This window comes from Artibeus jamaicensis, unplaced genomic scaffold (genome assembly GCF_021234435.1).
Source record: "Artibeus jamaicensis isolate MK-2021 breed Jamaican fruit bat unplaced genomic scaffold, CSHL_Jam_final contig_944, whole genome shotgun sequence".
Classification (NCBI taxonomy): domain Eukaryota; kingdom Metazoa; phylum Chordata; class Mammalia; order Chiroptera; family Phyllostomidae; genus Artibeus; species Artibeus jamaicensis.
The window spans coordinates 4,085,144-4,112,960 of NW_026522020.1; the positions used below are offsets into that span (position 1 = coordinate 4,085,144).

Here is a 27,817-nt window from a genome sequence, read left to right on the forward strand (position 1 = left end):
TTAAAACTATTTTTCTTTGCGCCAACAAAATTGCTTCTACTCTCACTGCAGAAATAGGATGCAAATCTAGTCCCCAGACATGGAAAAGCTTCGCCGCTGCGCAATCGCGCTCTCGCCCAAGCTCTCGCACCGCAGGAGCCGTGAGCCGAGCCACGGTCGCAGGAGCTCCGCCCCCTCTCTTTTCCTCCTCAAATACACAGGCCCCTGCCCATGTCTTCGCCAACGAATTCCTCGCATAGGGAGAGATACTACCTTGGAAACATAAGGTCTAACGGGCATGATTTTCCTTGTGTTATTAACAATTGTCGTCACATGAAAGAATTAAATGAGACTGGGTCTTTGCTAAGAAGTCCGAAGTAATGGCCACTCTTTAGCCAATGGGATTCCTGAAGGGTCTGCGGGAGGGCGGTACCAGCAGTGTGGCTACATAGCTGGCCAATGAAACGGCTCGTGTTATCACATGACTAGAGGTTCTGCCAATCACACCGCAGAATTCCTCAAAGCTTCTCAGGCCTGAGCCGATGACCCCCAAGGGGCCAAGGGAGGTTTGCCGGCCACACGCTTCGCACAGCAAAACATTGAAAAGAAGAATTAACGATGATCCCAGGGTAAATCACAGAAAATATCGCAGGCTGACACCCTATCTTATTAATTTATTTCTTATTTTTAATTGCAACTGACAGTAGTATGAATAAGCTACATGGACCCTGCGGGAAACCCCTTGAACCTGTCTCTTCTCAAAGGCCAAACAGCTGCGGGTCATAGAAAACTGTTGGATAATTTGTCATCACTGAATGAACAGCATGGTCCCCTGATGTGCACATGATAGACACACACGGTTATGCTGTGTTACCCAGGACCCTCAGGGGCACGAGAGGCAGGGGTCCTGCATCTGGCAGGGCCCCTCGGTGATCTAGGGATACTCGGAGGGCAATCAGATCCACTTAGAACGAAAACCGGGGGCCTCTTTGGTTTTTGCCTTCAAGGCTCATGCCTTATACCCTTGGTGGCATTTTCTATGGAAAAACTGAGCAAGGTCCATGGAAAAACCATAGGACCCTTCAACACTGCTGGAAACGCTAGTTTCCTGAAGACTCGGGGTGGGCACCAGGCCTTCCTTAGCTCACAGGGTGCTTCCTTTTTTAAGGCAAATTTGAAAGATCACACTTGCAGGTCCTACCCAAGCACAAAGTGGTCGGTAGGCTGCCTGAGTTCTGTGGATCCTTATGATCTGCACCAAAAAGCAAGCTCACACTGAAACCGACTTTTGCTTTAGTTTGAAGTTTTTCTGTCCTATATTCACTTATAAAACATTTTTTCGAACACAACTGTCAGAGGCTGATTGAGAAGAGTTCATTTAGAACAGTGGCAATCACTAACATTTTATATATATACATATTTATTTACATAAATATAAACGTATATATATACTCTTGGGGGAAAGCTACATGGTGGGCAGGTGATGGGGAGAAATGGCCCCAGCTCAGTAGGATTACTCTCTCTCATGACTACCTTTCCCCAAAACTGTAAGCAGAGAATTTTTTTTTCCTGTAGAACATGCAGTGGGACGTGACTCTAGAAAAATCGCTGAGTGAAGTTAATTAGAAAGGACAACACAAATGGATTAATAGTCCACCCCGGTGCTGCTAGTGACTTGGGCACTAGAAGACAGAGATGTCCTCGCAGCATAAAAACAAAGGTTTTGCCAGTGGTGAGGAAACCTGGGCTGGTAGGCTCCTGTAGCCTTCATAATCGAATCAGCTGATTGTTTACATCAGGATGAAACACAGAGGCAAATTCATGCACCCTTTTTCCTGACCTGGCCAGAACATCAGTAAATAAAAGCCGTCCCATTTGCTGCTGACCCCCGCACTGTTTTTGACATGGGTTAGTCATTGTCCCTCCAGTCGGAACAGCGATGAGCAGTGAGTTATTGATGCCGAGGAGACGGCAGCACGTGGAGAAGCCAAGTGCAGGCGACCTCTTGGCACTGCCCCGTCACCTGGAGTGTGTGGTCTGGGGCACTCTGGAGGGTCCCGCGTTCTTTTCCTGCGACCCGGCAGGACCGACACACACAGAGGTGAAGCCCGCCAGCTGAAGGAGGCAACCCGGCCTGCCCCTCGGCCTTCTCCGCTAGAAGGAGCGCGTGGCCCTCTCACCTCACCGAATTTAAAGTCACAGCAGCCTTTGGGAAACCGTGTTATGAACGACCTAATGAAACACCGGGGCTGTGCTGGCTCTGCCTGCGGGAGACACTGGTTCCTTTCCCCTGACCCCCAGTCCCCCTGCTCCCTCCTCCTCCCTGCCCCCTTCTGGGGAGACATGGCCCCTCTCTCCCTGAGGCTTCGACTCTGCCTTCGCTCCCTGCCCAGGCTCCTAAAACCCCCTGTCCCGCATTGGCAGTTGGCTCCCTGGGCTAGTTGTCAGACAAAGGGGGCCCTCCGCCCTGCCCCCCACTGAGAAGGGAGCCCCGTGCGGGCACTGCTCAGAACCGCGGTGTGCGGTAGATCTGACCCGAGCCTCACCACGCTCCTGCCTGTCAGTCTTCCACACTCAGCGCTGGGGAGGGCGCTCCCAGGTCTGGCTGGCAAAACGGCACAGCCGCAGGCTGGTCCGCCTGCGTCCCTGCGGCACCGGGCAGGGCCATGTCAGGCTTTCTCAGAGCGGCTGGAACCGTGCTGGCGGGCCGGTCAGGGCAGGAGAGCCTCTGTGGGCACAGCCACAGTTGCACCAGAGACACAGGACAAGACCGGACTCAGAACCTCCAGCTCCGACCCTCACTAACTGCGAGTCACTTACCTTCTAGAACCCCATCCCTTTCTCGGGCCTGGGCTGCATCACATCTAAGGTTCCCTACTGTCCTAACTCCCTCAAGCCTCCGAAATGAACTGCGTTGTGCCGGAGAGAGGTGCTCTCCGGCTTCTCCACCGGACACGGAGCGGGCACCTTCCCCCGGCCCCCACCTGTCCACGTGCCCTCCAATGCCACATGTGCTCTCGGGAACGGTTTGTGACCGCAAACAGTCACACTGGGGCTTTCCCTCCTAAGGACTCCGCAAGCACCTGCAGTGGGATGTGGGGTTTTTCGAGTTAAAATTTAATGTTTTCCAAAAAACACCTTCTTGGATGTGGGTGAATGCCCTCTCTCTCTCAGAAGGAGACTGCAGAGAAGAAAAACCTTTGTTTTTAAACCTGTGAATGGCCATCTCTTCCCTGATCCACCCACCGCGGGTCAGCCAGGGTGAGGCTGTAAAGCCAGCGGGAGCCGAGCTCGTCTGCAAAGGACCGCAAGGCAGGCAGCAGCAGCGTGACGGCGAGGCCGTTACCTGTGACGTCTTTAAGGGTCTCTGTGTCTCCAGGCCTTTGTCGAGCCAAGGATGAGTGCACAGAGGACACTAAGCGGCCTACTATGTCATGAAGGGAGGTGACATTCTCTAGGCGGAAAACATGCATTTGGAACGGTTCGCTCGCTATCTCCCTCAAGGCTCCTTCATCCGCATCCCTGCCTCCGATCGCAAAGACGTCAGCAGACTTAAGTCCGGCGGAGGGCAGAGCGAGGCGGTCGTCCGAGCGTCCGTCGGTGAGCACTACGATAACCTGTGGGACTCCGTGCCCGGCCCGGCTGCCGGCGGCCTCAGTGAGGTGGCTCTGCATTACGTACGCTAATCCTTTTCCGGTCTGATTGCTGCCCCCAGTGTAAGACATGTTGGAAATGTGGGACAAGACCTCTTGTTTGGAGTGGTACGTGTTTAACAGGAACTCGGTGCGCGGGTTGCCGTTGAACTGGACCAGAGCAAAACGGAAATCATTCTGTCCCACAGCTAAAGACTTTATAACATCGTACAGAAACTCTCGGATGAGCTGGAAATGGTCCTTTCCAATGCTCCAAGAGGAATCCACTAGAAATATTATATCGGCAGCGGCACCATTTTTGACATCTTTAAAAGAAGACATGGGTTTAGGTTTTTCTCCTATTCAAGCAGTCACTCCCTAGCAGTGCGAAGCGTCCCTAAACTCATTCCATGTCCTCCCTGCTGTCTCTGAGTGACTCGCGCCTCACCGGCAGCACAGACGGGCAGGCCGACTTACCTGAGGAGCGGGGCTGGGGCGCTGGGACTGCAAGCTGCCGGGGCCCAGTGCGCGGCCCGAGACCCATCTGCAACCCACGTGACTGCACACCACGAGGGGCCGGGCTCCAGAATGGGGAAAAACATCCCCTGGGGGTCTTTGAACTCAAGCGTGACCTCTGTGGCACTTCGAAACCCAAAGCCCTCTGGACCAGGCCAGAAAGAGAGCGTATCGCGGTGACCCGGCACCATTTACAAATGCGCCCTGGGGTTTGGGGTGGGAAGCTGGGCCCTGACGAGAAGGAAAGATGAAAGGAGCTGCTGTTTGACCTGAACTCACCTCCAAAGCTTTGGGCGGGTTCAAGAAAAATAAATGTAATGACTAAGCCTTCCTTCAGTGAGGACGATTCGTGTCACTGCACACAGGCAAAGTCTCACTGTTCTCAGACTCGTGGGCATGAAGAAAGGCGCCCTGACAACTTGCTACACATTTGGGGCGTCAGAAAAGCCTTCCCAGGTGTCGGGCATAATTCGTCTGTTGCAAAGATGGACCCGGTGGGCGCTCAGCAGTGGAGGACGCAGGCTCGGGCTGTTGGGGAGGCCCTTCTGCAGCGGTGGCCGGCTGGCCAGCCACCACTGGCTCCCGGACTCTCCTTACCTCGGGCTGACCCCGTGCCCAACCGGCAGTCCCCGTCCCCTGAGCTGGCACTCACCGCCGGCCATCTAACAACTACAGTGCTGGGTGGGAGCGTCCCCGCCAGGGGCCCCGCTCTCTCGGCCGAGGACAGGGGCCCTAGTCACCCTTCAAGCTCGCAGGGCACGAAGCGTTTCTTGGTTTCCTAAAGCTCTGCAAGCGAATTCTTAATGGGGTTGATGAGGATCGGGTTTTTTAAATAGTTTGGGGAAACTGATTTCTGAAAGATCTGACGATGCTAAATGACAAATGTTTCTAGGTCCAGAATTGTGTTTTGTTTCCAAGGAAAATAACGTCCTCTCCCGGTTTTCAGCGAGCAGGAAAGCGGTTCAGCTGATTAAATACATGAGATGCAAACATCCCATCTGCAACCCAGCACAAAAGCCAACCAACCACTTGCAAACCAACTCCAAGGTGTCAGACTCAAGTTCTAGTAGAAGCCAGGCGCCCCTCGGTGGGGGACGAGTGGCTGACGAGGTTTGAAAACTAGGTGATGTTCTGGAAAGATCAGCTCAGCTCTTTCGCAAAAGCATCTGTAAGCACCACCTCCGGTCTGGAAGTGGAGGACACGGTTCCTGTTCTAAAGCATTAGGGGATGTTTCTGGGCCTCACCTGCTTGTTGCTGACCTCGGGTCAGCGAAAAGCCTGAAAGCAAAAGGCAGAAGGCAGCCGCCAAGGGCAAGTGCCGGTGCTTCCTCATTTTGAGTTTGTCTGAGCCCCACGTGCGGACCTGCAAGAGAAAACAGGGCGGAGAATGACCCATTATTGGCTCTGAGACGCTTGGTCCAGGGAGTGAAGAAGTTGCCCCTTTTACGACAAATGCTTTTGACTGAGCATATAAATGAGACTCTTTGAATCCAGTGGCCGTGGTACTGTGGCCATAGCTCCCAACTGTGGGACGACCCCTGTCTGAGTCTCACACTGGCGCAGGCAGCAAGAGGGTGTCACTAAGCTACCGGCAGCGAGGAGAAGAGTCCGGAGGGACGGCACATGCAGGCACGGAAGTGGCGGGATTAAAACACCTGGCTCGGCTTTGTGATCCTGTTCAGAGGAAGCCCACCAGGGAGCTCAGGGCCCAGGAGGGAGCGGGCTCCGCCCAGATCACGGTGTGGGCGTGCACCGGTGCAGCCCCAGCGCTGGGGCCATTTCGGACCTTCCCTTTCTGCTCCATTAACATCTAGCACTTTCCCCGCAGCAAAAACTTGCTGCGCGCCAGCCTCCAGGCTCAGAGCGGATCACACCCAGGGCTTCTGAGTGAGCAGACTGAGAACCAGACCCGAGGGCTGGCCCCTTGCTGCACAGTCCCCATGACCACCAGCTGCTGGCTGTGACTTCTTGCCACACTCCGGTTCAGAGGGGTTCACTGGCTTGTGTCCCTGCAACATACCCTTGCCCCACCCATAACCAGAAAGCAGCCCCCACGGCACCAAACTGTCCTGTCCCCCTTCACCCTTGAGGCCCCAACCCGGAGAGGCCAGTCCGAGAGCCAGGCTCGTCCACCGGACCCCACAGGGAGCTGGCCCGGGCCTTCTCCGTCCAGGCTCATGTCCCCTTGCGGAGACAGCGCCTCTCTCCTCCTCCCCTCGTCTGGTTCCTGCCAGCTTTTTCCTGGGACATCCCATAAGACCCCATGCTCCAAGGGCCCCAGGTTTGGTGTAATGCTGTCTTGAAATTCTGCGTAACTTCAGAACAAGAGCCCTCCGCTTTCACTTGGCACTGAGCCCACACGTGACGGAGCTGGCCTTGGTATCCCGTGGCTCCTCTCACGTGCCCCCAGCCTGCCCCCGGGACCCCCGGTCAGGGGCATGACGCCACATGAGAGAGGAGGGACACTGGTCTCAGCCCCTGCTGTTATCGAACCGCTCTTTCTGACATCGCAGTACCCAAGGCTCCCCAGCACCTGCTATGTGCCGTGTAGGGCTTCTCGTCATTCGTCTCGTGGGCCCTCACTCCGTCTTTCTAGGCGCACGCTAACCCCCAGGCTTACGGAGAAGAAACTGGGGGCTCGGAGAGCAACCAGCCCAGTGCACAGCTGTTTGGGGGCGACTTGCTCTCCCCTGGGCCCCCCACTCTGACAGTAAAAGGACAGGGAGAAAAATATTTTTTATACTCGGGGACAACTTTTATACTCCTCCCCCTGTCGATCAAATTCGATAGCCTGAATTTGGAGCTTTTTAGGAACAAATAAGGAGCCAGGGGGAGGAGGGAAACTGGTGAACCTGGATTGGGGGTCCGGCACACCCTGTCTTCCGCAGGCCCCTTAGCTGGCCCCGCCCCCTCATCCCAAACGTGAGACCGAGCTGACAGCGCCCCTCTCGCCAGCAGGCTGCTGTTAAACTCCCGACCTGGGATGGGTAGGAAGTGAATTCTAACTGCCCTTTTCTTCCAAAGTTGGTTCTGCCAGCATTTCTCAAAGTGTGTTCCAGGGAACCCTCATTCCATGACATGTTCTAGCGAAACGAGGAGGAGGGTCTCCACCTTCCCGTCCCCTCGCACCTTCCTTGGCCACACTCTGTGTGACCTCCCTACTCCTGAGGGTGTGTTTATAGCTTCTCTTTTTTTTGTAAATAAAGTAAAGCAAGCCCAATGAGTGCCACGTGCGTTTACACCCCAGTAACTGAGGACACGCACTCCAGGGCCAAGTGGAAGCGTGTGGGACGTGGGTGCTTATTCCTTCTTTCAATTAAAACTAAACACTGGAGCTTTTATTTGCAATAAGCATCTTACTAAAAAATGGGAAAACTGGCCACGCGATCTAAAGTTTACTGGACTCTTTCTGGAAATAGAGCTTGTCCTTTCCAAATATTATCAGAATGTTTTTATTTTTTGATCATCACCTGAGGACTTTTTTTTTCACTGCTTCTAAGAGCAGAGGGGAGAGAGAAAGATCAATCAGTTGCCTCCTGTATGCATCCAGACCAAGGATTGTGCTTGGACCGGGGATCGAACCCTCAACCTCGGCCTGTGCCCTAACTGGATATCAAACCCGCAAACTTTCGGCTGTGGGACGACACTCCAACCAATGGAGCCACACTGGCCAGCGCTGGTCAAGAACACTTTTTACTTTGGAGCCCACAGATTGCAGAGGATCCGACCGCTCCCGACAAAGCTAAGTGAAACTTTGGTTTCCGGATCCGCACGTGAGCCGAGCTCCCTGCTGAAGTTTAACCACCACCTTCAGTGACGGTTCCAGTGCAGGGCCTCTGGGGGGTCCAGCCCAACTGGCTTAAATTAAATATGCCCTCCACACACCAGACGCAGGGCTTGAAGGAGCATTCCAAAATAAGTCCGCTGTCTGTGCCCACCGCCACACAGGTGACCCAGAACCAGAACCCTGACCAGGGCCATAACAAAGGTCTGCGTTTCCACCGCCCACAGAGGGCCCCAGAAACCCTGAGAGGCTGTGGCCGGGTTGGCCTGGCACAAGGACACTCCCCACGACTCGCGGGGATAAAATAGACGCCTTTGATGGTGACAAACCACAGATTCCGTGTCCACCGAATCTGTCTGTTCACTGCAGTTCTTTCAAATACGATAAAGAATTGGCTGCTTGAGACCCTTGGGTGGGGTGGGGTGGGGTGGGGTGGGGTGAAGGGCCGCTTTGTGCCGCAGACTCTGCCCTAAAGGCAATGGAGTTTAATAATAGAACAAAACGCATCCGTGTTCTCCCTATTTAGCATCAGTAATTCCTCTTTTTGTTAATCTGTCTCCTTCTTGGAGGGATTTGAAACGCCTTAAAACTTAAAAAGACCCCTCTTTTATGAAGCTCGCTGAACCCGGCCATTCAATCCGACCTGGTATTCCGCCGTATTCCAAAGACTCTCCCAAGCTATTTTGCGGTGCCGCGGGTTCAGTTTTCATGAAGTCTGCTCAAACGCTGTTTCATTTTCCACGTCTGGAAATCTTTTTTAAGAAAGACACACACACATGCACACAAGGAAATAATTTGGAAACAAAGGCTTAAGTACATCCAGAGCTCCCATTTTGAAGTCATTTCTTTGGTCTTCTCCAAGCACCGCCTTCAAGAGTCAGGCCAGTCCTCCCACCCCCCCCCCCCCCCCAAGGGCTGGGACTGTCGTTAACTCCTCCCCAGCCCTGCTGCCGCCAGAGCTACAAACAGTTGGAGGCCACGAGGCCGAGATTTGCCATCTGCTGTGACATAAAAAGTCACGTTTCAGGAAACCCGAGGTGTCCTGAGTTTGCTCGGTCTTTTCCTGCCTCTTCTTCCCCTTATGCCCGAACCCCAGAAAGGAAGCTAAGAGGGGGTGTACTGGGTCCACCCATTAGGAGGAGAGCGGAGTTTAATATGTTACTGCCACTTGAAGGAGCTCCGGAGGACCCTCGAAAGCAAGTGACCGGGGGTAGCCCCGAGGAAAGCCCTTCAAAGAACACTCGAGAAGCTGGCACTTCCGTTCCAGGAAAATTCACCGGACACGAAGCACCAGCCACAAGCCCGTGTCTGTAAACAGTGACGTACTTGAACCAGGCTCTGAACGAGGTTCCGTGACAGCAGGCTTTTAACTCTTCCAGCCCTGTGGGCGCTGGCTCAGCCTCGCTGCCACTCCCTGGGGTCCTGGCCGGACCCGGAGGGGCTGAGCCGAGTCCTCAGCTCTTCCTCATAAAATCGAGTGAAACAATTCCTGTTCGGCAGCTCAGGACTGGAAGAGAGCCGCACAGAGGCAGTGATGTCCCCTTGAAAGCAGCCTCCTGGGTGAACGAGGTCCCAGGGAGGATGTGCCGGGCCCATGGGGTTGGCTTGCTCCCCGCACAAGGGCCACTCCGAGAACCTCCGCAGCAGCTGCCCACATGCTCGGGAATCCATTCAAACACGTTGTCCCCGGGTCCAAGACAATGACCTTCAGGCAGAAAGTTCCATATCTGCAGAAGCTGGAAAAGCTGGACACCCCAGTGCAAATGTGAAAAACACTTTACCCTCGGACGTGCGAGGCACCTGGACAAGGCTTTCTACATTCACACCGCAAAGGGCAAAGCTTAGAACTAGTTCCGGTCTTCACTGAGGCCACAAGGGAACGCGCACACCCTGTTCCACTCCAGCCCCGTGACACAGGGTGCCAGTGGCTCCGGAGTGGGGCTCGGTGTCTGTCCCCCTCACTTCCTTTCCTGGCCCCAGATCTGGGGGGGCCTGCCTCCCCCAACCCATGAGGTTCCATGGTACAATCACTCAGCGTGGCTAAACTGCTCTTGTATTTTAAGGAAATTAAACACGCTGGTTTGTTTTCTGGCCTGACGCATGATCAAGTCTAGAAGACAAACTTATTTAAAATAGAGCCTTTACAGTAATTACGTCGAGGCATCTGGTAAAATGTCCTCGGCTACGGCCTGAGAGAGACCCTGGACCCAGGTTCCACGCCGGTCTCCACCGGCGGGGTCCTCGCGTCTCTCGCAGCCTCGCTGGCTGGCGTGGGAGACACAGAGAACGGCCGGAGGGTCTCACGGGTGGGGTCCTGAGGCCACAATCTCCGTCCGCTGCCCTGGGCTCCAGCCGCTGACGGGGTTCCTGCTGCCCACCCCCACCAGGCACAGAGAGCCCAGCCCCGCCTCACGGGCTCAGCTGAGCTTGCCTTGGCCCTGAGCTGCTGAATCAACTGATGAAGGTTCCAGAAGAGAGACAGACCAGTTTCCTGGAACGGCTTCCCTGGAGACCTGAGTCACGTCCAGCTGTGGCTCGACTTTGAATTTTGAAACTGAACCAGTCCGAGAGCTCTTCCTTGCAGTGGCCCGCCCTCCGAGCTCCAGACTCGGGAGAACCGCATGCACCGCACACACCAGGGAAGGGGCCGGAGACGCGTCCCGCCCCACTTGCTTCCCCGGGCCTCCCCCGACTCGGAAGCGCTTCTCTCCCGAGTCGCAGCTGGTGGAGAACAGCTGCATGACACTGAGCTGAATGCAGCCAGACCCTGCAGGAGACTAGCTCTCTGCCTTTGGGAGAGCGTTTGGCAGAACTCGGCCTGTTTGTCTTATTTTTCTTCTCTCCTTTTCCTTTCCAGACTTTTTTGGACAACGATTACCTCTTTGCTAAATAAACTTAACATACGCTTCTCCACGGAAGCTGCATCGAAGCCAAGAAGGGTCTTCCTTCACATAGTGCTGGGCACCGTGCTCCCAGAGACGTGTGCCCGGGGGGGCGCCTGGTCCTGGCCACCTGTGTGTGCATGGTGCATGGAACCCCAACAGGAGGGAGCGCCCAGGAAAGGGCGCCCCGGCTTTGCTGCCCTCTCTGCGACCTCACCTGCGGTGTCAAGGGGTCGGAGGAGGAATCCTGCCAGGTAGCCGTGTTTTAACATTCTAAGTAGCCAGAGGGAAACCGCACTTGCCGACCAGAACGAAGGGCCTGTGTCTTGGCCATTTCTGTCCCCCACCCCCACCCCAGGCGTCCTGCCGGGGAGCGCAAGCGCTCGCTGAGCGTGAGCAATCAGCAGGCTGAGACTCCACTGAGGGGTGGGGTTCTTCCCTCGGAGCCGGATCTGTGACTCGGGCCCCAGGCAAGGACCCCTCAGGGTGGTGGCAGCCCTGAGTCTGGGAGTCCATCACCTACTTCATAGTAACAAATACTTCAAATGGGACGTTTGTAATTGCCCTATGAGTGCACTCCTCACAATCTGTCCAAACAGGTTGCCTAGCAGGAGAGACCAGCCGAGGGCAGGTGATGAAACGCTTGAGTCACAGCATCAGTCACCTTAACATCCCACTGGTTCCCACCAGTGGCTGTCAGCTGTGTCCTCAGAAGGAACCTCGCAGGCGAGACGGGATGGCAAGGAGCATTCGAAGTGATGAAAAGCAGGGACCTCCATCCAAGACTGCTCTACCCAGCAAGGCTTTCGTTTAGAATAGAAGGGCAGATCCAGTGCTTCCCAAATAAGGTCAAGTTAAAGGAGCTCATCATCACCAAGCCCTTAGTATATGAAATGTTAAAGGGACTTATCTAAGAAAAAGAAGATCAAAACTATGGAACAATAAAATGACAACAAATTCACAACTATCAACAACTGAATCTAAACAACTAAGCACACAAGCGGAACGGGAACAGAATCACAGAAATGGAGGTCCCATGGAGGGTTATCAGTGGGGAGGTGGAGGGGAAAGGGGGAGAAGGGACAGAGAACAAGAAACCTAGGTGGTCGGTGCAGAGTAGACGGGGCAGGTCGAGGACAGTGTGGGAGATGGAGGAGCCTGAGAACTTATGTGTAGCGCCACGGACGTGAACTAAGTTGGGGGAGATTGCTGGGGGGAGGGGGGCAAAGGGGGGAAAATTTCAACAACTGTAACAGCATAATCAATAAAATACATGTAAAAAATAAAGTAAAATGAAATAAAATCAAATCGTGGCACACTGGAAATACAAAATAAATCCCAGGAATCCTGCCCGGACAAGGCTTCACAGCCGCTGCAGACCCTCCTGGGCAGGCGTGGCGAGCGCCTCCGGGGACGCGTCCCCAGGCCGATGCCCCTGTCACGGAGGAGCCCTGCGGCCTGCAGAGGGCCTCCCTGTAGGGCACGCTTTTGCCTCCGAGCACACTCCTACCTGAGCTACAGAAATCTTACACCGTCCTTGGAGGCTCCAGTCCCACCTCCGAAACACTTTGTATCGAAACCACCTCCTGGGGGTTCCCGACATGGCCCCCCTCTCTGCTCTGCAGAGTAGCCCTACACTGTCCCTGCAGACCGGGAAACCCCACCCTGAGTTCTCCAGTGTCCCTTGGAGATTCTTCTCGGGCGCTCAGGGGGACATACTGCCCTCTAGAGGAATAGAAACCAAATTTCACTTTCAGGAGCAAGGCTCTAACTCAAAATTTCACCTCCTTCCCAAAATAGCCTGCGAGACCAAAAGGCATCCACAGTTACGTTTCTGAGTATTAGCATCATTAAGTTCCGAGGGGAATTAATCAGGACACGTATGCGCTGAGTGGGAAGCCGTCACGACCCTGGTGGGAGAGGACCCTCTTCTGTGAGGGGTGGGTAGAGTTCTCCCAAGAACTTTCACATCGGGGAGAAAGAAACTGAATCTACAAATGTCTAGTTCGAAGCTGTCTGAATGTGCAGGGGCTTCTTCTGAAGCTCCCCTGCTTTAAACTGTGACGCACGGAGGGTTTTCATTTCCCTAGCTGGAGCGACTGATAAGGCGTTTGAAATGTCAGGTCGCTCCCGGGGTCTCCCGCTGCCCCTGTGGGCGGTGCTGGGTGTTAAGGCCGCCCCCCAGGCTAAGGAACCAGGAAAAGCAGGCTGCCTCGGGTCGCAGTGAGAAAGCCCACAGCAGGCACGACGCCCCGCTCAGACGGGGGCATCCCAGGCCACGTCCGATCCTTCTCCGAGAGATAACAAGCCCGCCGGTTCCTCCCAGGAGGGCGGGCCAAGAGCCAGTTTCCAGATGCAACTCTTGGCTGAGTGACTGCCACGCCTGCGAGGCAGCTGCATGCCACGGAACCCGTGACTTGCCGTGGAACTTTCGGTCCCCAGTGTGGAATATCACATGAAAGTGGGTGCTGACACACCCTGCCAGTGGGGACCACGCTTCGCTGGTCCCCTGCCCGAGCGCTGGCGGGGAGACCAGAACCCTGACAGCGGCGGAGACGCTGTGGCTTTCTCGGGGGGCAGGGCGTCTGAGCCGGCTTCGGGGGGGTGGCCGCGGCAGCCCCACACCCACTGCGAGGTCCAGTGGGGCGCCCCACGGGGCCACAGGCTGATCGCCGACTGCCAGAGGGCTGCTCCCCACTCTCCCCCACGGATGTGTAGGTTCTCCGCTCAGTAGGAGAAGAGCAGGGTGACAGTGAGCCCCGAACGCGGTGGACACGAGGGGGTCCAGACGAAGGACAGTCCCTGCTCGGAAAAATGTCCATTTCCTCCCCTCAGAAATGTCCTAAGACTCAAATTCGAACACTCACCACAGACCCGATCGCCGGAGGGCCGCGGGCACCCAGAGGTGGCCACACCCTCCAGGTCCGCGGCTGGGAAACCGAGGACAGCCACCGGGCACCGCCCTGCCCCGGGACCCTTCCCCGAGGGGGCCCCTAAGCCCACGCCGTCTCGGCACTGCCTCACTGCTCAGCACACAGGACACCCTAACCCCATGATGAAAAGCGTCCCTTTCACCCAAGAAGCCATCAAGACCACGTGGCCACTCCTAGAGTAGCCATTCCTCCCACAGCCCCTGGCTGCCCCCCAGCCCCCACCCACGAGGCACCCGCAGCCGCAGGCCCACAGGGGGCGGCCTGATGAGGGAGCCGCGGCGGGCGCGATCTGGCTCAGGGCCAGTGCTGGCGCTGTGGCTGGCTCACCTGTCCTCCGCTCACCGGCAGGGACTCGGGGAGCCCAGAGCAGTTTCCCACCCTTTGCAGCAGACCGAGGGAGCGAGGCACCGTCTTCTGGGGGAGCAGAGCAGACGCACGTGCAGACCAGAGCGTTAACTCGGGGTCTGCACCAGAGGCCGCCTGCTTTCCCGCCTCAGGCAGGGATTTCCTGCCATCACCCACGCCCACGGGTCCTGTGGCCTCGGCAAGTAAGTCGGCCTCTGGGGACACCCTGTTCTTCCTCTTCAAAACCGTGGGACCAGGCCTCAGAGGCTCCCACCAGGGACACCCCCCACAGCCGGCGGCCCCTCAGCAGGATTTGGGTTACAAACAAAGACTGCGTGGGCTCAAGGCCAGCTCTGTGCACGTTTCTGAGGTGTTTGGAACGGGTCCCCTGGAGGTGGGGGACCCCAGGCTCAGCACATTCTGTCCACACGAGCTCCGAGCACCCCAGGAGTCCTCACGCCTACAGCTCTCAAGGACCCACCTGGGAGGGTGCCCCAGCCCTGCGGTCCTACTGGGTGCAGGCACCCCTCCCCTGGCCTGGAACGGTTCATTCTTGGGGTCCAGACCAGCCCCTAACCCTGCCCCTTGGGCTGGATGTGAAGTGCTGGTTTTTTGAGTCCCCCATATTCCCCGGGGCCCTTCCTGGGACCCCACCCTCCTCCACCCCACACTGATTCCCTAACACAGTAAGCCCTTGAACGAGGTCCCCAAGGCAGGCTGGCAACTGTCAGGAAACACTTTCCATCCCGGGGGAGAGGACCGAGCCCCACCCTCCTGGCCAGGGAGCAGCCCGGGCCTCCCGGCTTGGCACCCACCCCCCATCTGGGCAGCACAGGCCAGCGTGGCCCCAGGGCCCCGGCTGTATCCCCTGGGCACGCCGCCCAAACACCAAATGCCTTCTCCTGGTCTGACCCTGCAGCTCCTTCAAGCAGCCCCAGGGGACAAAGACTTCAACCGGGGTTCCTGAAGAGATGAAGCCCTGACGGTCAGGGCTAACTCTTGACTTGGCCCCGAACCTGGACACTGAAGTTGCCGCAGTCCCCCAAAGGCCACAGATGTGCTCCCCCGGGAGGGACTGGCACACCTGGGAGAACTCAGAGGCACCCCCCACGGAGCAGCCCGGCAGGTAGACGCCCCTGCTAACAAAGCAGACTCCTGCCGGGCCGGGGAGGGAGAAGGCGGTGCCCGCATCTCCTGGGCCCAGCAACACAGCCGCCCAAGAGCCCAGGCTGGGCGGGGAACCCCAGGCGCCCTGCGGCGGCGGCCCAGGTACACCCCTGGGCAGCCCGCGGCCTCAGCCGCCTTAAGGAAGCCCAGTGACCGCAAACGGAGAAAGAACACTCAGCCGAATTTTCCAGAGACCTGTAACTTGTAAAGAAAACGGACGCTGCCCAAGGGACCCCGAGAGCTGCCTCCCATGGTCCCCAGCTCGAAAGCACCCCCTCCTCGGGCGCAGCCTCGGGGCCACAGGGGAAGTCACACTCACCCTGAGCAGACCTGAAGGGGTGGCTTCCCGGGGCTGCTGTGTTCAGTCACGCTGGGTCGGGCCCATGGCTGTCCAGCTCCCGGAGTGTCCCTTTCTTTCTGTAGGAGAGGGGACCTGAGTGGCGGAGGAACACTTCCCGAGGTCCCTGCAAGAAGCTGGAGCAGGGGAGGGCGCAGCGGCCTTTGGGGGAAGACGGAGCTGCACACTGGCCGGGGTCCAGGGGTACAGTTAGGGCCTCCTCTGGCCCCGCCTCCGCCCCGCCCCGCCCCCACCCCTCCGGCCCCTCCCCGCCGCCCTCCTGCCGCCTTGCACTGTAAATGAGAACCAGACCCTGCCCTGCTGCTCCTGGCCCCTGCAGCCGCTGAGGTCACCCTCGGGGGGCCGTCTTCCCCCGACACGCGTGGGTCTGGGCTCCCACAAACCCCGACTCCCGAAAAAGAAGCCCACCCCTCCTCCGAGTCCCCTCTCGGGCTGGGCCGCCAGCGGCAAAGCGGATAGATTTTGGAGTTTTTCCGTGGGTCTCCGCCGCGTCCCTGCAGGGTTTTCCAACACCCGCGGGAAGGAAAACAGGAAATACAGTGCCCCTCCGCCCTCGCCACGCCCGCCTGCCCGCTTCTCCCTGGACTTTCCGAACAGAGACTCCTCCTAACAGCCTCCCCCCAAATACTGATCCCGCAATCAGAGCCCCCCCCGCCCCCCGGCTGCCCACTCCCCGAAGCTCTGTTTGCCAGTGAAGAGACAAGCAAGGGAGACCAGGCCTTTCCTCACGGTTCTGTAACTAGTGATCCCCAGTGCCAGGCTGGGGACCCCGTTCCGGGGCACGTCCGGGGGAAGAGAACAGTTCTCCTGCTCAGAGTGTCAAGGAAATTCTTGAGAGAGTACCTGCGTTTCTACAAGGCTTGGCACCGGCCCGACATTTCAATACCAGTCCTTTCTTCCGTGGCAGACAATGACACCGAAGCCCTTTCCGACGATGCGCCTGTGATCTCTCGTGGGGGCCAGGGAGGGTCCCACTTCACAGACGAGGGAACCCGGGCCGGTAGCAGGGCTCCCGGCCGAGCCCTGGCCTGGGACACGCCCCAGCTCCTCGCTGCTCCCGGCCCAGCGTGAAATGCCGGGTCCGGCAGGGGTGAGGCTTCCGTGTGGCGGACAGGGCGATAACACGGCTGTGACAGTTCATGGTTTTCGCGTGGCCATTTCACCGAACATGTCATGTGGTGTGCTCGAGGGTGACAGCCATGTGACAGAACTACACGCTTATGATGTTGTAGTGTGCGGTGCGTTCTTAGAGGCACCTGAAGAGCACTGTGGCTTCCTTTCCACAAGGCCTGGGTCCAGCCCGCAGAATGTCGGGGGGGTGGGGGGGACAGGGGCTCATTGTGGCGGGTCCCGGCTCCTCACCTGTCGGTGAGACCGTGAGCGGAGGCTCTGACGGGGACCCCAGTACCCATGTGGTGTGTGGAAACACACCATTTCAAATAGCTGAGGGGAGCCCTGCCCTGGAACCAGGAGAACAAGGGCAAAAATGATTCAGTCAGGCACCGCACTCGGTGACCTTGAACTGTCCCAGGCCACCAATGACCTAACTCTCCAACACCGCCTGTGGCCCCAGAAGCCCCCGAGGCCGGTGATCTTGGGCGGTGAATCTCCAGGGTCCTCCCTCGCGCTCCCCAGACGGAGCACCCGGGCTCCTGCGGTTTCCTCGCCAGCTCCTGGGACTCGGGGTCCTCGCTGCAATGTCCCGCTCCTCCCCGCCAACTGGGCACGGGGGGGCCCATCTCAACTTTGGTCAGCACCGACCTAAACACTGAGGGTCCTGGGTCTGCCGGCCCCCTGAGGGGCCCCATGGGCCACAGGGCCTCTCAGTGCAGCTTCCCCTTCAGTGCTGGGGCGAACTGGCCTGGAGACAGTGTGTCCCCTTCAACACAGCTGGGGGGTCCCCCTCCCGACTCCCAGGTCCCCCGCCTTGGGGGCCGGGTCTCCCTTGGGTGCACAGCTGTGATGCGGAGAAGGTGGTGGGGGTGCTGGCCATTCCCCGCTGCTCTGGCTGCTCCTCGAGCCCCCGGCAAGCCGAGCGAGAGCCTCCCCCACACCCCTCCCCGGGGCGGGGTGCCCACAGCAGGACCGAGGCGGAACGGTGCGGCTCTGCAGCCTGCTCCTCTGGGGTCCCCCCACACCCCCCCAGGTAATCCCCAGCCTCGAATCCCTGTGAGCTCACAGCAGCCAGGCGGGGTCTGCTGTCCTGCACGGAGCCCAGCTGGGGCCGGTGCACTGATCCATCAGCTCTCAGCATCGTGCTTCTGAGAGAAAGCACCCCGGGCCCCGGCGGGGTGGTGGGCGCTCTCGCTGTTGTTTGCGTCGGCCTGCAGCCCGGGGGTGCGCCCAGGTGTCTCCTTCCGCTGCCTCTCCACCTTGGCACCCCTTCTCTGGGAAGGAGTCTCGTCCACCCCATCGCACGGCGTGGAAGTGTTCGAATTCACGTTTTAGGGGAAATGTGAAATGATTTCTCCTCAAATGCCACCTCTTCCCCTTAGTTCACCAAAGGAAGTCAAAGCTGATGGAGAGGAGGCTGCAGGTGGCACAGCTCCCGCGCGTGGCCCTGACTTCGCGGACGGCCTGGCCACGGGGACCGGACCCCGAGCTGGTGGGAGTGTTAACTAGCACTGCTGCCGGCGCCCTGAAAGGAGGGGCGTGGGGGGTTCACAGCCAGCTTCCAGGTCCACATGGGCTAAGCCCTCTGCCCCTCCACGTCTCCAGTAAGCACCCCCAGAACCACCACCCTAACAACCAGCACCCCATAATAAGCACCAGGAGCATCCACAAAGCCCACCGGCCCCAGAAGCCCACCTCTGTGACCACTGCCCCCAGTTGAAACTCGTGGCCCCTGGATGAGCCGAGAGGTGCCTCAGCGGCCCCGCACTGGGCAGGCCTTTCTGGGGTCCCAGCCACACCCCAGCTTCTGGGCCCTAAGGATGCTGCTTGAGACCAGAAGGTCCAACAGGCACTGAAGACTTCCACGCATAAGAAGCAGACAGGAAGACTACAGCATCGTGGGCACAGGAGAATCTGGGTTCTCCGTAATTATGCCCCGATCCTGAAACATCGAGGCATCCCTAGAATAGAAGAAACACTGCGCCCAGTCTCCGAAGTGGCAGCAGCCGAGGGGCCAACGGCCGCGCTTCGTCCTGGTGGGAACCGGGAGGCGTCTGTTCTGAACTCGGGGTGCATCGCCCGGGCCAGTGCGACTCAGGCGGTCAGGGCGTCGTCCTGTCCCCCACGCGTACTTTGGGGCGCATGGTCAGAGGGCCCGTCCCATCAGAATCACTCAGGGACGTCCCTGAGTTCACCGATCGCGTGTGGGGTCCCAGGTTCGCAGAGACTCACTCGCTGGGGAGCTCTGACCGGGGAAGACCAGTTTTGCCTTTGGGATAAAAATCGAGTTCCTGGAAGAGGCGGGGCCTGGGGAGGGTCTGCGTCTGCAGGCGGGGGCAGGGGTCACGGATGCTGTGCTTGTTGGAGGCTGGAGGCCCCCTTTCTGGGGGGGGGGGCGGTGTGTGAGACTCCAAAGTCAGCTGACAGTGAAACTCGCCAGAGAGGCAGCCCTGCTGCTCCAGGAGAAGGGGCATGAGCACAGCCACGAAGGAGCGGCTGAGCTGTCCCCCCAACCCCAGGACCCCATAGTGGGTGTTAGCTGGAGCTCCTAGTGCACCCCCCACCCTGGGCTGCTGTCAGCTTCCTTCAGCAGCACAGGGGAAAGTGGGAACGAGGCCTTCTTGCTGCTAATAAACTGTGAGTCTTGGGCAAGTCGGCTGTCTGGTCTCAGTTTCCTCATCTGCAGAACTCCAGGTCGCCATCATGACAACGTCAGGACCGGTCCAGCGCTGACCCCTGGTCCTGACGTACGCACCACATTGGCCTCTGCCTGACCTCCAGCCCCGGGCCGCTGGCTCTGTGGCCCCAGCCCCAGCCTCAGGGCTGAGGTTGGAGGGTGCGGGGCTCTTGCCCCCGCTCTGCCCTGCACTTGGTACAAACACTCTGCTGTGAACCCCCCCCCCCCATGGGCTTGTCCGCTGCTCAGCGGGTGCCGTGGCAGCCATTTCTGAGAGTCTAAAGCTCAGTGGCATTTCTCCTCCGCTGGCTGAAGCACAGCCGGCTGCCAAGGGAACTGGAGTGCCGTCGGGGACATCTGCTATGTCGTTTGTCTGACCCTCACGTCCCTTCTCAGGGGGACTGCCCTCCCCTAACTTCATCATGTGCTTCTAGAGCGGCTGCCAGCTTCCCGAAGAGCCGCTGGGGCAGGCACGGGACACACATGGGCCCAGCGGCCAGCCCCAGGCTTCCAGCCTGCTCCCGCAGCCAGCCCACGTTAGGACACCCTGAGGAGACCCCGGGAGTGGCCCTAGTTGCGGCCACGTAAAGGGAGCCGCCAGAGAGAAGGGGACAGAACCATGCAACCCTGCTTCCAGAGGTCCCCAGGCCCCTCCGTGCATAGTTGGGCCCCCCACCTCTGCTCTCCCTTTGACCTTGTGAGCCAAAAGTCACTCTCTTCTCACACCAAGTTGAGTTAGGCTCCCCAGACTTGCAGCCTGAACAGCCTGCTTGCCGCCTGAGCAACCGGCAGCTGTTCCCAGGGCCAGTGCCGCCTCCGAGGCCGGCAGCTCGAGAGTTGCCCCTGCTCTCATGAGCGTCTTCATCCGGATTTTCCCCACTTTCTCTTAAAGCCACTTTTCTCATCAAACAGACAGGAAAGGAAGTCCTTGTCCCTGAGAGGCACGTGGACACCAAGCCTGGCACGGAAACTAGACCTCGGAGCGAGGCGTTCGAGGAAGCATCGCCCTGAGAGGCGTGTGGCGGGGCTGCAGGTCCCAAGCGGTGGACTCGCGGAGCCTGGGGGACAGCGCGTAAGGTCGATGAGCTTTCTTGCAGAGAAACACCAAACAGGAGGAACTTTCATTTACATCAAACTGGTCACTTTGGGGGGATGTGTGAACCCCTCCATTTGGGGAAACGAGAGGATGGCTGTGAGTAGGAGCCATGAGCCAGCACTGAGCTGGCTCTAGGAAAATCTGTGTCAAATTGCCCGGTTAAAAATATAGCACACTTCCCAGAATTTGGTGAGCTGTAAGCCGCGCTCGGCTGATTAGTTTTAAGGATGGCAAACCCAAGGGAGACGGTCCAAGAGGCTGTTCGCCGTTGGCTGGGATTCCCACTTTTTAGCAAGGAGATAGTTGGAGTCCTAATAACCAGACTACACCAAAGTTCCAACCTGACTCATTTTCTTTCTTCCTTTTTTTTTTACGTTGAACCATGAATTCCATTTGGAAAGAAATGGGTGGGTTGGTTCTTTCTTGAACAACCGTAGCCTCAGGATTGATTTTTCTCTCAGGCATGAAGTCAAACATCAGCTCATTTTAGCTTCACCGCCCTCTGCCTTCCTTCGCCCCTCCAGCCCTGGGCACTGAAGGACTATTGTGTGAGGAGGCTGTGCAGGGCGGCGAGGCGACCCTAGAGGACCCGGAGGTGGAGACTGCCCTGCGGGGTGGGACAGGGTCTCCCGCTGCAGGCCAGGCCCCAGCAGGGAGAAGAGGCCTGGGCGCACCTGGGGTGAATACCAGGGGCGGCCAGAAGAGGGCGCCCTCACTTCCCCTGAGAGAGCTCAGGCAGATCCCTTAGGAACTGCCATTTAACTAACAAGAGCAGGAAGAGGCAGGAAGCACAAGGGTTGGTGGGGGGGGGTCCTAAGTGGAGAGGACACAACCCCCAGATCCTGTCCCAGGCAGATCACACCTCCAAACCCCAAGAGGAATGGAGGGGTGAATGTCAAGAGCAAGGAACTCTGCCGAACACGGGGCACAGAACGAGGCAAGGGTGAGACCCTCCAGGGACAGCAGAAGGGGTGGGAGTGTTCGGTAAGGTCTGTATGGAAGAGGACATGTGCCTCCCAGCCCCCCAGCCCCCAGCCCCCACAACAAGCCACGGAAATCACATGCTCTTTCTGCAGCGGTGGCCGAGGACCGAGTGCCGTGGTGGCGGGCCGAAACAGCGGAGGTGTCCTCCGCACTCTGGAGGCTGACGTCCAGATTCGAGGTGTCTGCAGGGACATGCTCCCTCCGACGCTGCCAGGGGAGGGCCATCGGTTCCCCTTCCAGCCCTGGGGGCTCCAGGCGCCCCTCAGCTCACGGCAGCATAGCTCCAATCCCTGCGTCAGTCGCCCCACGGCTTCCTCCGTCTCCTCGTGAAGAGAGAGGTGAAATGGGGTTAGGGGGCGCCCTTCCCCTGCGAGACCTCGCCTTCACACCTTACATCTGCGAGGACCCTACTTCAAATAAGGACACACTCCGGGTGTGGGCGAAAAGGGGCCGAACGCGGACCCTCACACAGGCTGGTAAACGCAGGCTTCCCAACAGAAGGGGTCATGGCCAGGAGTCCTGTCCTGGGCCTGCGGCTTCCCTGACAAAGATCAGGCTTTACGTCAGCGGAGCCCGCCCGCCCTTGGGATGTCAGGGTAGCTTCCTGTCCAGGGCCCTCCGGCCCGCCCATTGCACGGGAGCACCAGGCGCGGGGCCCCTGGCTGTTGGCTGGTTCCCGCACCCCACCTCCGTGGCTGGAGCGCTAGTCCTGAACTGCACTCCCCGCCGAGGTAAGAGAAGGGTGCGCCTCTGCCTTTTACCCTTTACCAGTCCCAGGGGTCCCCCGGTTTGTTTTTTCCCACACCCTTATCCTGAAGGGTATAAAATAAGCTGCAAAACTATCCTTTTCCTGGACATTCTCTCAGTCCATTGAGATTTTTGCTTCCTGGCGATTGTCATCAATTCGGCAGAATTTGATTGTCATCAAATAAACGCAGAAATGTTCTCTACAGGGTCGAACGTTTCGGACAGCGACTCGAGGTCCTGGGGGCGGGACTCGGACAAGCCCTTCCGGGGAGTCGCAGCCAGACCCTCGACCCCCTTTCAGCGGAAAACCAGGAAGTGCCTCCATGGAAAAGCTCGCTGGGCCGAAAGAAAAGGCAGTCAGGTGCCACACGGGGGTGCCCATGAAAGTACATGGGTCCTCACCCAGCCGCAAAGGCCGTCACTCAACAGGCCCGTCCGCAGACACGGATGTGTAACCAGATGTGTGTGCCCACCCTTCACATGGACACCGGCTGAACCTCCATAAGGAACAGGGACTTCAGCCAGCAGACATCACTTAAGTAACCAAGTGACATCCTGTCAGGGAGACCGACAAGGCAGGGGGCAGAGGAAGCCTCGTTACTGGGCAATGGTGAGGATTCCCAGGGACCAAAGAGAGAAGACTGCAGACGTGACACGAGGGAGAAAATTATCTTTCAAATGAGGACGTTGGCTGAGTACAAAATCCACCTGGAAATTAAACACGCCAGACACATGGCACACGCATACAGATTCCGAAAACATCCAGCTCGCAGAAGCAGAGTAGAGGCGGTCACCGGGAGCCGCGGGTGGGGACTCGGGGAGATGGCGGTCAGGGCTTTGGGGCAGCTGCTGGCACAGACTCGGCAACAGGGTGAGGAAGCTCTGGGAGTTCAAGTGCAGCGTGGCGACGAGACTTAGTGAAACTCCATTGTGTCCCTGAAGTTGGGCGGGAGAGTAGATATTAAACGCCCTCATCACAAGACGAGGGTGATCGTGTGAGGTGACGAGTGTGTTCATTGCCGTGCAGTCACTCCCCGGTGTCCCCGGGTGTCAGAAGTCACAGCCTACACCATAAATACTACAAGTTTTATTAGTCAGTTACGCCTCTGCAAATCTCAGACAGACATTGTAGCAGAACCAGAACATTCCATAGAAGTGTTTGGAAGACTAACTTGAGGAAATCCCTCAGTAAACAGGAGAAATGTCGGAGCAAAACTAAATAGACAAGAAAATGGCAGGTCTGTTTGAGAGGTCCAATGTCTGAGGAATAAAAGAAACAATGGAAGAACAGTAAAAAACAAGGAAAAATTGCTAGATAAATAACATGAAAAAAGAACAGAATAGTGGAATAGGACAGGGCAGAATAGAATTAGAAGTAGCAGACAGAATGGGCTGGGGTAGGACGGACGAGGAAGAGAAAAGAACCAGAACCGGCGGGTGGAAGGGGAGGAGAGGACGGAGCAGAACAAGGCAGAATAACGGGGACTCCGGACACGCCCCCGGAGCAGCGAGAACGAGAGGCTGTGGGACTGAGCTGGTCACCCACGCCGAGCCCCCGTGTTCTCTGTGGCAAACGCGAACAAGTCCCCGAGTTCCTGTCCTCGCAGCGGTCCTGGGCCGGTGAGACGAGAGAGTGGAGAGGTTTGAAGGCCCCGGGAGGGTCTGGTGGACGTCGCAGGTAAAGAGCCCCCACACGGCCCCCTCTGCCCGGAGCACCTCTGAGAGTCACAGCAGCCCCGGTGCCCGACGAGGGGCCCCTCCTGCCATGGGGCCACCGGTGGGTTTGGGCTCCTCACCTCTGGGCCTCCTGGGACCACGGGGCAGAGGGCGGCACCAGCCCCAGGGACGGAGGCCGGGGGCCGGGGTACAGATGGGAGACTTCTGGGAGTGGGGGGGCCGCCCCAGACCAGGAGAGGATGGCAGGTGGGTGGGACACGCCAGCAGGATGACAGGGCAGTGAGTAAGGCTGGAAGCAGGCACAGGGAAGCCAGCTCGCCGGCTGCCCACCCACTGCAGCCACAGACCGGGAGGGGCTGAGCTCGGGGCTGGGGTCGCTGCGGCCTGGAGAGGGGCCGGCAGGGCCACTGGGTGGGCACACCCTCGGCAGCGCCGCCTCAGCCCGCCCTGTCCCCCGGGGCGCCGTGAATGGGGCCCTCACAGAGGAGCCGTCAGCAAGGGCGGCTACTGATTCACGGGCCATCAGCCGCGGTGAAGCCCTTTTTCCACTGGCTGCGTGCTGTAAACAGTAACGGTGACCGTGGCTGTGGGCCACCACGCCCTCTCCTCAGCTCACCTCTCCAGCCCGGAGCCGCGCCTGGGGACCGAACGCCGGCCCATCGCTCCCCACCCGCACAGCCGCGGCTCGTGGGGGCGACACACAGCCACCCTGGGAAAGTCACACAGGACTTCCGCCAGGTCTGCGGGCCAAGTCCTTGGGGGGGGGGGGGGGGCAGATGCGGGGCTTCGGTCTTCCCAGCAGGACGTCCAGCAGCAGCCGGGCCACACGGCGGCAGTGAGGCTGGGTGTATCACTTCAGTCACCAGTCACGGCCGGCCCCTCATTCATTCTCGCAACCACGCCGTCCCCGGGCATTCGCCCACCGGGACCGTCCAGGGGCCGGAGGCCGTGACACAGACTCCGCACGGAGGGAGGGCTGCATTCTCCGGACACCCTCTTGTCACCTTCAAATTCCCAGCAAGAGGGCCCCCTCCAGGTACCACCGTGGAGAGTCGTCTGCAGAGCAGACACCTGGTTGGCGGCCACAGGGGGGACCCCAGAGCCCAGGGAAAGCTCCGGGGACACAGCCCTTTCCAGGGCTGCCCTGCCCGGCGAGCGCCTATTGGGGTGGGTCGCACCTGGGATCAGGGATCGGATCTCAGGGTGCCCCACCCAGCCCCAGGACCCCTTTCTCAGCTCAGGGGCCCTGCAGGTGCGGCTGATGTAGGCTCCCACCTGTCACCCTCTCTGTGGAACCGTCTCTGAACAAGTCGTGCAGAGGCTCCTGTGGGCGGGAGCACCAGGCACCACCCCGGCACCCTCGGAGTTCCTTGAAGCCCCATGGACGGACGCCCCCTGAGCCTGCGGGCTGGCCATCCTCACTGCGTGGCCCCCTGAAGACCAGGCCTCCAGAGCCTCTCTGTCGGCCACTGGACCCTGACAGTGACCCACAGGTCTCAGAGCGCCTTCTAGAAGCTTCCCGCCCTCCCCACCCGTAACCCACTGGGCCCGTCAGGGGCTGACTTTGCTGGGTGAGAAGGGGCCGGACAGATGCCAGATCACACGGAGCGTGTCCCCCAGGCCTGCTGCCCGGGAGCTGGTCCTGCGTATGGGACCAGGGAAAGTCTGGTGCCTTCCCCAGCCACCGCCGCTGCCGGGGTCTCTCACAAAGGACCCTGGAGAGGGTCTGCTCTCGGGGACAGCAGGACATTGGAGCAAACTTCCTTTGAAATAAAACACACCCCGCAGGCCTGCGGTCGCGACCTCTGTCACAGAAGGGGGACCGCTGGGGTCAAAGACCTGGGGTCGGATCTCAGCTGCCTCTGGGCTGATGAGCGTGGGTTTCTTCGCTCCCAGCCCCGCTGAGCTCCGCCTTCTGATTCCTCCACTCCCCCAGCCCCCCAAGCCCCCTGACACTGCTGCTAGGCACCTCTCAGTGCCGTTGTTCATCAGAGCCTTAGCCGAACGATACACCCGTCTGTTGCGACTCAGCATGGCCAGTGAGCATTTAAGCAACTATCAGATTTCCGACCGGTTTCCACTGACCCACATATTAAAATAGTAGGGGCCGCTGGTCTCCTGAGGTTTCTGGACAAGGCCTCATCCAGCAGAGTGACGCGCCGCTGTGGAATGTCGCCGGGGCAACGGGCCCCAAACAGAAAATACCAGCACTTCTGGTGCAAGCTCCTTCCGCCCTCCTTCTTTCTGTCTTTCTTTCTTTTTCTTTTTTTCAAGCCTCGCCGAAGGACTTTTTTTTAAGTAGAGAAAGAGAGAAACATCTGTGTGAGAGAAATGTCAACCGGTTGCCTCCTGGATGCGCCCTGACCAGGAATGGAGCCGGCAACCTAGGTCTGCGCCCTGACCGGGGGCGGGAGCGGCAGCCCTCTGGTGCACAGGGCAACGCTGCAACCCGCTGAGCCCCCGGCTGGGGCCCACCCCCTTCTGGACCCAGCACCTGCTATTTCATTTCTACCATTCCTTGTCAGCGTTCACGTGTGTGCTTATTCCTGCAGTTTGAGGACCACTTCGCTCCCCAAGGTGGCCCTTTCTGAGGCGCCGCACCGCCATCCGGGTCGGCGGGCCCTTCCAGGGAGCGAGGCTCTGCTGCACGGTCCACCCCGGGGCCACGCGGCACCGAGACGCCTGCTGAGTGAGTGAAACTCAGACGACGCCCCCCCTCCGTACAGTTCAGAGTCCCTGCTCCTGGTGTCACGGAGCGGGGTGGCCCCTGCAGGTCCAGCAAGGTGGCCGCGGCCCCTGGTCCTCGTGTGTCAGACTCTGCAGAGAGCTCGCTCTGCAGGGACCTGGGCTGGCACGGGGGTGGGGGGCGTCTGCAGGTTGGGGAGTGAGGTGGGTTGAATGGTGCCCCCCAAACAATATGCCCATGTCTTAAGCCCTGGAACCCCAAAATGCGGCCCTATTGGAAAAAAAGCCTTTGCAGGTGTGAGAAAGGCGAGGAGTTTGAGATGAGAGGCTCCTGAGTTGGGGGGTGGACCTAACACGCCGAGAAACCTGCCGGGTGAGAGACCGGAGACCCAGGGCGGGGCGGCGAAGGGAATGGAGACAGACCACCGTGACGTGCCCCCAAACCGAGGGACAGGGGAGCCACCAGGCGCGGGAACAGGCGAGGCGTGCGCCTTTCTCAGAGCTTCTGGGAAAAGCACGGCTCTGCTGACACCCTCGTTTCAGACGAGGCCCCAGAACTGTGAGGAAGTTAACTTCAATGGTTTTAAGCCACCAGCATGTGGGGACTTGTCACACAGACACAACTGTCAGAGGGAGACGCCCCAGAAGGGGTCACGTGGGCCCCTGGCCCCGTGAGCTCATGCGAAGTGGGAAGGTCAGGGTAGACACTGGCAGGGGGTCCCTAACAAACCCGGCGCTGGCAGTGACCGAGCACAGGAAGCCCCTCCGGCTCCCAAGGCTCCAAACTCAAATCCACACCTGACAAGAGAGGCGAAGACCAGGGGAATCAGCAAAGGCAGGCGAAGGGGGCTCTGAGTCAAAGCTCACGGCAGAGAGCGCAGCACGTCCCTCCCGGGGACCACGTGGGGGACCTCCGAGAATGAGGCCGGATGACCTACTCTTCAGACGCGCGTGCTGGTCTTTGAATTTTTCACTAGAATAATAATGACCCCTTGACAGCTGGACACATGAGGGTGAGAACAGGAGGAGAACGTGGCAGGAAACAGCCCGGAAGCGGAACCCAGATGAGAGAAATGGACGGTGAAGGAGGGAGGAAGGGTCCCTCAGAGAATCAGTCCCAGGAGCCGCGAAGTGGGGGGCCGGGAGCTGTGGGAGAGGTAACCGAGGACACGCCCTGGAGCGGAAAGACCGGAGCGAACAGCTCCAGCGGCCGACAGCAGCCATGGGCCCAGGGGTGACTCG

At 58.8% G+C, this 27,817-nt stretch overlaps 1 protein-coding gene across 6 annotated transcripts in view; it reads right to left on the bottom strand.

Annotated features, from left to right (window-relative positions):
- The window catches only part of COL6A3 (collagen type VI alpha 3 chain), a 67,848-nt gene extending 51,752 nt beyond the window's left edge, over positions 1 to 16,096 (bottom strand). The window contains exons 1-4 of one of the 6 annotated variants that reach the window (XM_053655229.1): positions 16,005 to 16,096; positions 15,558 to 15,655; positions 5,373 to 5,490; positions 3,326 to 3,937 (exon numbers count right to left, since the gene is read on the bottom strand). In XM_053655229.1, coding sequence (XP_053511204.1) covers positions 3,326 to 3,937; positions 5,373 to 5,460 — 700 coding nt within the window. In that variant the 5' untranslated portion in view covers positions 5,461 to 5,490; positions 15,558 to 15,655; positions 16,005 to 16,096. Of the gene's footprint in view, positions 1 to 3,325; positions 3,938 to 5,372; positions 5,491 to 15,557; positions 15,763 to 16,004 lie in introns of all 6 variants that reach the window. The other 5 variants (XM_037161389.2, XM_053655230.1, XM_053655232.1 and 2 more) reach the window with 5 other exon arrangements.
- Positions 16,097 to 27,817: the final 11,721 nt, after the last annotated feature.